The 13,718-nt window shown below is 22.7% G+C and overlaps 3 protein-coding genes across 6 annotated transcripts in view; 2 read left to right on the top strand and 1 right to left on the bottom strand.

The window, feature by feature from the left end:
* The first annotated feature begins 663 nt into the window (after nt 1-663).
* LOC126902323 (dehydrogenase/reductase SDR family protein 7-like) lies at nt 664-8,100 on the top strand. 2 transcript variants are annotated; one of them, XR_007703188.1, is made up of 7 exons: nt 664-990; nt 1,124-1,267; nt 1,331-1,550; nt 1,663-1,747; nt 3,450-3,610; nt 3,997-4,288; nt 7,961-8,100. XR_007703188.1 is itself a non-coding variant. In XM_050679455.1 (6 exons), exons 1-6 carry the CDS (start codon nt 862-864, stop codon nt 4,197-4,199), a joined length of 942 nt encoding a protein of 313 aa, XP_050535412.1. In that variant the 5' UTR covers nt 664-861; the 3' UTR covers nt 4,200-5,468. The 2 variants fall into 2 exon arrangements, 1 of the variants encoding a protein (XP_050535412.1); XM_050679455.1 differs by lacking the exon at nt 7,961-8,100 and having other exon boundaries at nt 3,997-5,468.
* Nucleotides 8,101-8,172: 72 nt separating this feature from the next.
* Nucleotides 8,173-9,978, bottom strand: LOC126902342 (transmembrane protein 11, mitochondrial). Its single transcript, XM_050679505.1, has 3 exons — nt 9,683-9,978; nt 9,380-9,600; nt 8,173-8,838 (listed from the first exon to the last, which is right to left on the bottom strand). Exons 1-3 carry the CDS (start codon nt 9,694-9,696, stop codon nt 8,558-8,560), a joined length of 516 nt encoding a protein of 171 aa, XP_050535462.1. The 5' UTR covers nt 9,697-9,978; the 3' UTR covers nt 8,173-8,557.
* Nucleotides 9,979-10,080: 102 nt separating this feature from the next.
* LOC126902302 (uncharacterized) overlaps nt 10,081-13,718 on the top strand; it is a 16,093-nt gene continuing 12,455 nt past the window's right edge. For all 3 annotated transcript variants that reach the window (XR_007703187.1, XR_007703186.1, XM_050679416.1), the window contains exons 1-2: nt 10,081-10,262; nt 10,700-10,836. Coding sequence is in view for 1 of the 3 variants with exons in the window: in XM_050679416.1 (XP_050535373.1) it covers nt 10,206-10,262; nt 10,700-10,836 (194 nt within the window). In the remaining 2 variants the exon portion in view is untranslated. The remainder of the gene's footprint in view (nt 10,263-10,699; nt 10,837-13,718) is intronic.

Genomic DNA, 13,718 nt, shown 5'->3' with positions numbered 1-13,718 from the left:
AAATGAGTAATTTAAAAACCATATGTCAGTTATATGATTTTAGATTGTAATTTTTTTTTAGTATGTTTTTTTTTCTTGTAGATAAACTTTGATCATCCATACAGTTAATACAACTTCCTTTATTTTAAACATGAAAATCATTATTTTATTATTTTTTTTTTAGATTGAATTTATTTGCCCTAAATTAGAATGAATTAAAATACACATCATCAGTATATATTCATACTGATGATGTGTGTTAAAAATATATATATTCTTTTACGAACACTTGCACATTACGAAATAACCAATTGAAATAAAAAAAATATTGCTAATTTAGGATATATCAAAAATATATTTACAAGTTGTCATGACAATCATAACCCATTTTTATGAAAACCAAATTTATTGACCATTGGTGAAAAAGTATTGATGCTTTTTAACACGTAACAATGTTATTATATAAATAGAAGCACTTGCTTTTCATTCATAAAATCTTTTAACGCTATTTCGTAATAGTAAACCAAAAATAACAAAATAATTTTGTGCATTAAAAATAAAATTAAATACTTGTAATTCTGTATTTAGTCACAGTCTTTACTATAATTTAAATTACTATCAGTGGTAGGTCGTTATCAAATCATCTACTGACGTCTGCTGATTGTTATCGGATATCCGCTAGGCAGTATCATGTAATCATTATTCATTCATAGACTTACGAATTAGGCCTTAGTTGCATACCCTCTTGTAAGTAGAGGGGGAAAAAATACGAAATTCAATCAAATTAATTTTAATGTTTACATTAAAACATTGTAGTATAAGTTATAAAAAACATCTTTAGTTTTCGAAATCAATCAATTTTTAATCAAAATCTTTACAATAATGTCTGATGAACTTGCCAATCCAAATACTTGGCAATATGTTTGTTATTCACTGCCAGTTATTATACCATTATCTGTATTTATGTTTAACAAATGTTGTTCCAACAAATATAACACTTTAAAATCTAAGGTAAGTTAACTATTGGCGTCAAGTGTAATTTTATTAATTTGCTTAATGTTTACTGAGTCAAAAAATAATGATTTTTGACCTCAAAATGACCTTATATTTTTATTACTTTATTTTAAAATAAATAATATACTAGGTGGTATTAATAACTGGTGCCAGTTCTGGATTAGGTGAAACATTAGCCCATGAATTTTATTCACATGGGTGTGCATTGATTTTAACTGGAAGAAATCCTACAGAGCTAGAACGTGTGAAAAGTGATTTGTTGAGTCGAAATGATGTAATTATTCAATATCTAGCCATTAGTAAAAAAAAAATGTTTAACAAATTTTTATTTTTATAGGTAAAGAATGTAAATAAACCATGCACTTTAGTCTTAGATCTTATTGATCAATCTACCATTGAAGTTGTTAGTCAAAAAGTTTTAGGAGTGTTTGGTCGGGTTGATATTTTGATAAACAATGCTGGTATAAGTTATAGAGGTAGAGCTGATGCAACAACAGCTGAAGTTGATTACAAAGTTATGTTAGTCAATTATTTTGGTCAAGTTGCACTTACTAAAGGTAAAATTAGTAAAAGTTATAGAATAACATAGTGGTAATCCTCAAAAATGAATTAATTAATAAAAATTAGAAATAGTTTACCCATTTTAACTTATTTGCTTTTTACTTATAGCATTATTACCTAGCATGATACATCATAAGAGTGGACACATAGTAGCAATAAGTAGTGTTCAAGGAAAAATAGCTGTTCCATTTAGGTAATGAAATATAGTTTATAAAAATCTGAAATAATATTTGTATAAAGAAGCATTATGACCAATTTAGAGTTATTTGAACAATTAAAAATTGATAATTTTATTTTTATTTTATTAATATATTTTCAAGTGAAGAGAAGTTGCATATTAAAAAGAATATATCATAAATTTTAACTTAAATGTGTAAAATAAAATATTAAAAAATCATTTACTCTACTACTAAAGTTTATAATTACAAATTTAAACATTTAGGGTGAAGTAGTGTAAATGTAAACTAAAATTATAATTGTAAATTAGAATTCTTCTCTTAATAAATTTAGCACATTTTATTTTAGATTGAAAAATTCTGGGCCTTATATGTGTTTCTGTAATATTAATAATTACAATTACCTCACTTCACTCTACATTATTTAAATCAATTTTGATTTTATAAATAATCAAATTACTCAACATGATAAAATTTATTCAATATAGTTTTAAAATTAATGACCTAAAATAATTAAAAAGTATAAATGTCCTTAAATAAATATTATTAAATCTTTTATGAACTACTAAATACAATATCTACATTTCAAATTCTAAACACTTGTGCCCTAATATTAACATAAAATATCTTAATTAATTTTTTTTTCAACATATTATTTATGGTAGTTATTTCATAAATGTCAATTTTTGATTAGTACACGAATGGATAATTTCTTACTGTTGTAATATTTGTTTAATTATATCATTCCTTCATTTATGCATGTACAAGTATATCTTGAAAATGTATCTAAAAATTACATATTTTATAGATGTATTTATTTAATATAGTAACAGCCTGTTAGCATAATCAAATCCAGAATTCTAATTTTTTTTTTTGATTAAGTTGTTATATTTAAATTTCCTAATTTATTTATTGTTCATAGTGAAAATGTAATGAGTAATAGTAAAAATGTTTATTTTGTATAAAAATTGAAGCCTTGGACTAAATGAACCCCTATAATTCTTTAATATCTGGCTCTTAGCTTAATTAGTATTATCATTAATTTTGAAAAATTATTATTTCTTAATTAATTTATATATACTTAATATAAATAAAATAAAAATTAATGCATTAGTTAAATTAATTAAATTAAAATTTTTCATAGGAATTATTATCACTTTTTTTTGAGAAACTATGATTTATCAGTTGTTAGATAATTATTTAGAATAATAAAGTAATATTATAATAATTATAAATTTATTTAATTATAATTTGTAAATTTGTAAAATTTACTAAAATAACTATTATATTCATTAAAATTTCATCTAATTTAATTTGACTCTGTAACCAGTGACGATCCTAGGTTTTGTAGGGCCTGTGACAAATCATAATTCTGTAGCCCCTGTACCAGAAAAGAGGAGTTTGAGTAAGACAGATCCCCTCAATAAAAATTATTACATGGTGAAAACTTTTTTTATTTGTATGTGTAATAAAAATTTTTCCTATGTATACCCCCTGCCATAAATATCTTCTAACTACACCACTGCTATGTACTGACACTGTGTATAACAATATAACTACTAGCTATTTTACTATTAACTGTAGTATAAAAATATATTATTAAAATAAATAAGAAAACTCTGTTGTTTCATTTTGATATAAGGTTTATAATTATAGTTATCACTATTTATTTATAAATATAAATATTTTATATCTTAAGAATATTGTTTAATTTTTTAGATCTGCTTATACAGCATCAAAACATGCTTTACAAGCCTTTTTTGATACATTGAGAGCTGAGATTTCACATCATAAAGTGAAGGTAACAGTTGTAAGTCCTGGTTATATTCAAACTAATTTGTCTTTAAATGCTTTGACTGGATCTGGCTCAAAATATGGCAGTAAGTGTATTAAATTTTTTTAATTTTTAATCATTTTTTACTTTTACACTATCAATATTTTTTTATCAAGAGTAATTAAAATTATCATATAATAACCACAATTTTATAACATAATTAATGCATTGGTCAGGATTTTAATTTGGTAGACATTTTATTTTATACTTTTATAAAACATCTAATTCAGCTTCAAATCAGTGTTTGTTACTCAAGGTATCTTAGACAATAATGAAATATTTAAATATGACGAAGTTTAAATTAAAACTAGAAATAACTTCTTTGGGTCTATTAACTATCTGGAATGGTTTGTATAATCATTACATTGAATGTCACTAAATCTCATGATATTAGTAGTTTATTATGTACTTAATAATATTATTCTTTTACAGTTATGGATGAATCAACAATGGCTGGTTATTCTGCTGAGTATGTTGCTCAACAAATTGTAGAGGCGGTAGTTGATGATGAACAAGAGGTTATAATAGCTCCACTATATGCCCGCTTAGCTATTGGATTACGTTACATTTGGCCTAGATTGTATTTTTGGATAATGAAATACAGAGCTAATCGATATACTAGTCAAAAAATGTAGGATTTAAGGATTCCCTGCCATCAGACAGACGAGCATCGGCTGCAGCCCGTTTTTGTCGGCATACGGGAATCTCATATTTGACAAAAAAGGTCAGTCACTATATTTTTAGAAGTTGATCAAATTTTTTATTGTTTTATTTTGTATGGTTCCATGAATACTCTAGTAAATAGGTATTTTAGATGCACAGTTATGATAAAAATTTATGAAACAAATAGATATTATGCAATGGTAATTAATTTTAAATTTGATCTTATGCACTTAAAATTATGAAATTTTTTAAATTAAAATTATTTTAATTATTTTAACTAACTTGAAATACACTTATTTTTGATTTCCCATTTTATTAAAATTTATATTTTATTTTCTATTTAAAAATGAAGTTGTTTTTAAAAAATTTATAATATTTTTTATTTGTTACTGTATAAACATTCCATGTATATTTTAGTAATTGCCGTCCATATTATGCTTAAGGATTTATGAAAAATTCTATTTTTTGAATGTTTATATGTACTATTAACATAACTTTATTAGGAATTATAAATTAATGATAAATAATTAGGTTTTCATAAAAAATAATAAATTTTCACTAACAAAAAAAAATAATAATAATAATAATAACACATGTTAATATTATTAAATTTGATGCTCTTAACTCTTAGTAATAAAATATATTCTAGATATCCTATGTCAATTACTGTTGTTTAATTAATTAATCATTAACTGTGCATAATTGCATTAATTTCAATTATAACTTTGCAAAGAAGCTTATCTTAGTTAAGTATTAATAATATATTTTCTTCTACTATTGTAAAAAGTAGAACAAATTACTTTGTACAATTAGTTAAACTTGACATATTATGTTTGATTAGTCTAAATTGTTTTACCAAAGTTTTATAATTAATTTTATTGTTAGTCAATTATATTTTTTAAATGATCTCTTTCTTTCTTCATAAGACTATTTACAAATTAAATTATGTAATTATAATGATTAGTTGCTTGATATATGGTGCTTATTACACATCTTGTGTTCCTTTTTATTAAAGTTTTGACAATATTTATGTAATGTTTCTTCACAATTTTTGTATCACCAGAGAATTAATTTTATTAGCCACTAATTTACTTATTATATACATGTGAATATAACAGCGTATTGACAATTACATTTTAGAACTTGTTTAGCTCATGTAATAGCAGTAGTTCTGACATTTGTCAATTATTTATGTGTACCTATAGTGAGTTATTAATATAGTTTCAACCTTTACCTATGAATTTGAAAACTGTGTTTTTATTTAGTGATTAGAATACCAAGTTTTATTCTGTAGTTTATAGTTGTTAGCTAGAAAATACATTTAATGCAGCGACTAGTAAAAGTAAAATAGAAATAGTGTCTACAAAACAAATAGATAATTTTCTACAGAAGTCAGTATGAAATTTAAGAACTAACTAATAATCTTGCATAGATAAAAACCAATAAAAAAAATCTTTTTCACTAAAAAAAAATAAGGGTCCTGAGAAAAATTTTTTTTTATTAGGGCCTGCTATAACTAGCATAAACACATTTCCTTAAATACTTTTTTGAATTTACTAGTTCATTATTAATTTGATAAAGATATTCATAAGAAAGAATCGTTCATTTGCAATCCTATTATTATTATCTTTTTTTTTTTATAATCAATGCCTCGACTTTGGTGGTCATTGACAAAAGGTTGATTTTACATAAAAGATCAAATATACATGACAGGGGTTTTATGTTGAATACAATAATTTGAAATGTTATAAATTGTTTTTTTCATAAAATGTTTTATAATTTGCTGATTATGATGAGTTTTAATGTTTTGGGCATTATTGTTGAGGTATTCTGCAAAACTGTTTAGTTTAATTTCTTTCTTCGGTATACTGGAGACATTCTAATAGTAGCTGTTTAAAGTGACTTCAGTTCCACAAGTATTATCATTTTTACTGATATAATCAATAAGTTCATTTTTTTAAATATCTTCATAGAAATAATTATAGTTAAATATTAGTTTGGTTATAGTTTGTAAAATGTGTATTACAATATTTTCTACTTAGTCTAAGTAAATTTTTTTTTATACATCGGATTATTTACAAAAAATCATAAAAAAAATTTAATGGAAATAGTAGTAAGTCAAATATTTTACGAACCAAATTTATTTTTGCCAATATATTTTTATTTAAAATTTCTAGTTTTTTTTAAGTTTCAAATATATACAGTTAATATATCAATTATTCTGTTATATACATTTAATGAATGAGTAACTATTATTTGAGAAATATATCGATAGATACAGGAAATTGAATATTCCAAAATGACAATTAGCACAATAGATATCCTGTACTACTACTTACCTAATATATATATATATATATGTATTCAAAAGCCTGTATCTCTACACTACTTTTCCAAATATATTTATTAATTACTAAAATTATTTCTTATTAAATATGTTGTTATACTAACTTTAATTGACAGAATGATTTTATTTTATTTTTTAAATACTTCTTTTTACAAAAACAAATAAATAATTTTGCTTTTTTGTAGTAATGTTTAAAAAATAAAACAAAAATGAGTTAAATTAAATAATAATAAGAATTCAATTTTTAGTTACATTAATTGATTGATTTTTTAAATTTAAAAACAAATATTTTATTATAACAAATATTAAATACATTAAAAAATGAAATATGTTAGAAATACTGGAAGGCCACAGAAATAATATTTTTGAGGAATCAAAGCAATATTTTCATCTATGAAATATATTATGTTGTAATATGATGTAGGATTTTAAAAGCCTGATTTATATTATAATAAAATATTAATTTAAGCATTTTTAAGTATTTGTATGCATGACGACTAAAGTCCAAATTTATATGCATTTATACATTTTGTTAAATTATTCCAAACACATTATTAATCAGTACAAATTTTTATTATTAAGCTTGAAATGTAATAATATGATCTATTAGGGGATGTAGTCTTAGAGATGTTAATTTTCTCTTAACGAAAAATATTTTTACACTACTATATATTCTAACAACAAATTCGCACAAACTATGCACTTTTAAAATGGCCTAAACAAAATTTATAAATACATTTAAATTTGGGTTCTAATCATGACATTAATATTTCTCAATGATTTTATAAAAGTATCAATTTATTTATAAGAGGTAGGTATAAAATAGCATTCTGATTTACTAAAAATTTTATATTTTATTGAAATTTTTTAAATAATCATTAACAGGACTAAATTTAATTTCTCACTTAAGTTAATGAACTATAAATTAATTAATGAGTATCAACTTTTATTAACAATATAAATTCAAATTTGATAAGTCTAAATACATTTACTTTAAGTTAAACAATAAATAGTATTTAATAAGTTTTTAATTACAAATATTCTGTTAGTCCATTTATTTATATTTAATAGTTAACTTTTTCAATAATTATTATACAATTGAAAATCAATAAGAGAAACTTACAATTGTACTATAAACGAAGATGGTGGATTTTTGAAATGTCAGTAATAATATAAATTCATAATTTACTTAATATAAAATTAATTTTCTTTAAATCAAATATAAAAAATAGTAATAATGTTAAGTTATTAAAAAATTTTTATTGACAATATATTTCGTACTTTAGTGAATATTCAACAGTTATTCAATCAACGTTTTTAAGCATTTTAAAAATTATGCAAATTTATTTTTTATGTAATACTTGATTCTTATTTTAAACTATTTAGATATCAGAGAAGTATCCATGTATCACAGAGTCCATAAGTGGTGTTTACTACAACTACAATGATTTTACAAAAAATGATTCTTAATTTAGAAAAAAATATTATTCATGACAATATGTCAACATGATAGAGTTCAGAATGATATAAAATTTTCCTAACTTTTATAACTTTATAATTTTGTCAAAATATAAATTCTAAAATAAAAAGATTATACGAATTTCTGATGAACTTTTTTTAATTAAAGCAAAATATATTTTCACTAGAATGAAATATTTATGTATATATATTTAAATATCACATTCTTTCTAAATCATTGCCACAAATAATTTAAAATTTGTTAAAATACTTTTTGGTTTAAATTTATAAAAAAAATCTTGCTAGTAACATATTTTTTAAAAGTGTAGTTTTTAGAAACTAATTTCATGCATAATTTACATTATTCTACAATAATCATAAATTATGAGATATAAATATATACTTTTATGGGATTTTAGTTACAAAATATAAAAGTAAGTGCAGAATACAATTTTTTAAACATTAATTAAACACCTCCAATTATTGTGTACATCATGTTTCATTGTTACCTCATAATGATTAATTTCATTTACAAAATTCATAAAATTTCCAAATACAATAAGCTGTTGATACAGCAGTTATAGTAGTATGAATAATTTTTCTATTAGTATCACTACCTCGTTCGATAACTACGGGCAGAGGTGGAGTATTATCTTCTTTTTGTAATGATTTCAATCGAGGATCTTTATGCACTTGATATTTGCAACAAGGATCAAATTGCCAAGATACCATATACAATCCAGTGCACACAAAAGATGTTAAAACTAGAGGACAGTAAATGAATGGTTTCGACTGCCAAAAATATGCTGCAAAAATGAAAAATATTTATGTCCTAACTAAAAATTTTAATTCTTTAAAGTGTTCTGATATCAGAAAAGGAGAAAATACCTTCAAATGAATAAAATATCTAGTATCTAGTTTAGAGTTCAAATAAATTAAAAAATTAGGGAGAAAAATTATCTTGTTTTGCTCTAAAACTACTAAAAATTTAATTATTATTCATTTCAATGGTAAAATAAACAAATTTTTACCAACATTTACAACCAACATTTTTTTTAAATACCACTGTTTTTTTGAAAATATGTTATTGGCATTAAAAGTTGCGATTTGTAAATAATAATAAAAAATAAACACTATAATGAGATATCAAAAATTTTTATGAAACAATCACTAAGTACTATTATGATAAAAAGTATTACAATATTTTTTGGAGTTCTGACAAATATAGTATCAAAAAAAAATAGCAAAAGATTATCATAGATAGATATCAAAAATTCTAAAAAATATTTGGTTATTTTATAATATATATAAATCACTTGAATGTTTGGTAATAGCAAAATATCAAACCTATTCCAACAGATAGAACTCCAGAAGAAATTGCAGTTTGAGATAAAAAATTTCCCACAGATATCCACCGGACTGTTTCATCTGCCAATTGAGTTGGTTCAATTATAATATATTTATAGCCTGCTTCCAATGCATTATCTAATTCTTGTTCAAATATTTCTTGTGAGTTATCATTCTCACAAACTTCTCTTATAATAGCAGTATCTTCTTGATTTATAATTCTGTTATCAAACATTTAAGATATTATTAAAAATAGGTCATATTTTATATAGCATTTAGCATTATTAGATTAATTTAACTCACTCGTATGAAAGCATTTTCTAAAAAATAAAGTGGTCGTTAAAAATTTCTAATCACTATGTTATACTTCATTACTAAGTTTATCTATATAATTTCTTAAGTTCTTAAAATTGATTTATCATTTTTTTAATAAAATTATGAGTGAACAATGTTCATGGCAATAATGAATAACATGAATCGGGCCTTAGTGGCAGGTGCGGTCCTGTAAAGTAATATTAAAAAAATATATCAATCATCACAATTGATCAAAATTGAATATCTGAAGATATTAAAAGATTAAAAATATAATTTACACAACGACATTGAAAGTAACAAAAAAAAAAAAAAAATTGAACCGTTCATTTGATAAGAAAGAGCTGATTAAATTTAGAGTCATGGAAGAAAGATTGTAGGACTACTAATTCCTCCACTAATTATGAGTCATACGGTAATACAGAAAAATCTCTATATCATACAAATTTTCTATTTTTAAACCTTTTTTTAATACTAAAAGATCTAAATTAATAAATTAAATAATTTTATATAAATGGAAATGATAACGAAATTAAAAAGAATGTTACTATCGCAAGACACTGACATACAGGTAATATTTGAAAAAACATCGCCATTAACCTAAAATATTATTTTCCTATACCATTATAATTATTGTTTATTTATATTCTGTACATTCCAAATCAAATTTAAAGAATTGACGACTAAACTATACAAAGTTGTTTAGTACATTCTGGAACAAATAATTCATACTATAATTTATGTTTTTATTATTTACAAGTTATTTATAGAAAATTAATTTTTAATCCATTTTTAAATAACAAATATTTTTAATGATACTTAAATATACTCATGATCTTAATAATAAATTACAAAAAGAGTACAGTTATAGACAGTGCCAATAATCTAGTAAAAGAATCCCTTTTGATTCAAATTTGAAATATTTTTAAATCTTCCCCTAGTATAAACTCATTTTAACTTGATATTTTATTTTATTTTATTTATTTACTTTTATGCTGCTGTTTTCAGGAAAAATGTATACGGTTTATAATTCATGTATTAAGAGATTCGACGCAATTTGATTATATAAGTACCATGTTTTTAGATGACGACCTCATTCAATTTTTATGTGAACCTCTTCTTTCGATAAAAACTCCACTACTGCAGTAACTAATATAAAAAATATTGTAAATTTGAATATTCGTTCATTAATTTCGATAAAATCATACATATTTAATATCAAGGTTGGGTATAAATGAGATAACAAGTTAAAGTTGAACTTTTTAGCTTAATAAAGATACTTAGATTTTACGTTAACTTAATTTTTCTTTTGTTCATTAAACAGAAAATTAACATACATTTTTGGTATTTTTCATTAAATGCCTCCTTAAAAAATCTATATTGAAAAAAATTTTTTTTTTTTCAATTTTTGAAAAATTATTATTTATTTCAAACTAATGCCAGATGAAAGGAAAAAGAGTACAGTAAAATAGATTTAAAAAAAAGTTAAATTAGTTTAAATGTAATATAGATAAAACATACTACAAGAATATTATTAAATACTATACATTTTAGATACAAAATTTTAATTTGACAATTATCAAACTTATCTTAATCATTTAACTAATAATAAATATTTAATAGACTATTCATCTGTTCATTGATAACATAGTTTTTAGTTTGGTATTCAACATGAATAATATTATGATACTGTGTATTAACATAAAGTACTGTACAAGTAGCTTTCAAGAGAAGTTCTAGGCTATTGACAAAATCATTTAAAATTTGAAAAATATGACATGCATCATTATATAAACATCTCGATTAAAAAAAAAATATTGAATTTAAACGCAATAAATTTAAGAAAAATTTTTTTTATTTATTCTATAAGGCCTAATTGTTTAGAATTCCATACCACAAATGTAAATTCTAATCCAAAGCGTACTAGAGCAGAATAAACACTATAAAACATTGAACATCTTTAAAATTACCATAATTACGTTGATTAAAACCTAAGTTGCGATTGGTTTTTGCACATAATATATCAATGTGTTTTAAAACAAATCAGATAACAATATAACTCAATCTTACATTATAAATTATCTTAGCTTAGTATTATTTATGTAATAGTCATTCATTATTGGATAGCAACATCGGTAAAGTGGTATCAACATTAGCCGGTAAATCATTATCAATATACCAATTAACAAATCTGTTTTAATCTTCGTGCAATTATAACACTCATTATCATTATTGATATGTAATAATGTAATTACATCATATTGTTGTCTCCGTGACAACCATATTATGTTATAGAAACTGCGTGTATCTCATTTTTTTTTTAAACAAAATTATTCAAGAGGAATAAAATAATACACTATTATTTTTGCTAATAATAAAAATGAGTTTATTAAAACTACATTTTCACAAGAAATAATAGAAATTTATTTATTCTAAAAATTTTTAAAATATGTCACATTGTAAATAAGTATTTCCAAAAAATAAAAAAAAATCTAAAATTGTCAAGATACACAATTTTGACGTAAATACGTCCATTTCCGTAATTTCCATTAGTTTGCATAAAAATAAACTACTTTTTGGAAAAAAAAAATAACCTCAAATTTTTCCATATAATTTTTTGTTTGAAAAATAATGTTTTTGTCGTATAAAAAACATTTAAAAGGAAAAAGATTATCAGCCTATGAATGATATTTTTGCAAACCTACTAGTACTTATATTCACTTATTTAATTTAATGAAATATATTTTCAAATTAACTTTTAACTTAATTTGTTACAAAAGTTACGGAATAAGTTTAACAATTATTACTTTAACAAGTTAAAAAAATGATTAACTTGACCAGCCTTGTTTAAGACTAATTCATTACATTAAAAAAATAACTAAAATGAATTACCTTTAAATATAAAAACCCAGCACAGGGGGTCGCGGCACAGTGGTGACGTGGCATAGTTGGATCAAGTATAATGATATCTGACAGTGATTAAAATCACTATCAAAAAAAAACGCTTCGATGCAAATCTTTAGATAGTGTTTAATTTTAAAAAATTGGTGGATTATTCCAAAAGCTTCATAAACTGCTAGTTCCTTATTAATATCCTGATTAAGACAAAGTATGTCGAATAAAAAAGAGATTATTAGAAAATAGTATTTCCCATAAAAAAATTATATTGATCAATACACTTTTCAATAAGTTATAGCATTATAATGTTAAAAATGTAAAAAATAAAATTGAGAATTTTCACACAATAATAGCATTTGGTAGCCATTTTCACCTTGAAGATAAAATAAAGTCCGAAATTTTTTTTTTCCATGATAAAGTATATTACATTAGCTTTAATTTAAGATATATATAAAAGTGTCAGACTTTCCGGAACACTTTCAAAATTTAAGTTGAAAAAGTCAATTTTTTGTGAAAAAGTTGTCATTTTGAATCCCCCCCTGTAGGCAGGTAAAAAGTCAGATTTATAAAAAAAATATACCAAATGATAGGTAAAGACATCATGCATCTACAAAAAAAAGAATTATATTGATCCATACATCTTTCGAGAAGTTATAGCATTATAAAGTTAAAAATATAAAAAAGAATTTTTTTACAAAAATCGTATTTTTTTTATTAAGTTTAATGTCTGTTTTCACCATGAAGATAAAATAAAGTCCGAAATTTTTTTTTACCATTATAAAGTATATTACATTAGCTTTAATTTAAGATATATATAAAAGTGTCAGACCTTCCGGAACACTTTCAAAAGTTACGTTGAAAAAGTTCTACTTTCTATATGCATTTTTATGTTTTGAATCCCCCCTGTATTTAGGGAAATGGTCCGATTTAAAAAAACAGTATGTCGAATGAAAGATCTATATAAATACTACTTATCATAAAAAAATTGTAATGATTCATATATTTTTCAAAAAGTTATAGCATAATAAAGTTAAAAATGGAAAATACAAAATCGAAAATTTTCACACAAAAATAGCATTCGGTAGCCATTTTCACCATGAAGATAAGATAAAGTCCGAAATTTTTTTTT

Source organism: Daktulosphaira vitifoliae, unplaced genomic scaffold, assembly GCF_025091365.1.
Source record: "Daktulosphaira vitifoliae isolate Bord-2020 unplaced genomic scaffold, ASM2509136v1 Scaffold_3, whole genome shotgun sequence".
In the NCBI taxonomy this organism is placed as follows: Eukaryota; Metazoa; Arthropoda; class Insecta; order Hemiptera; family Phylloxeridae; genus Daktulosphaira; species Daktulosphaira vitifoliae.
Note: the sequence above shows the minus strand (reverse complement) of the source record. Positions and strands in the feature narration are given on the sequence as shown.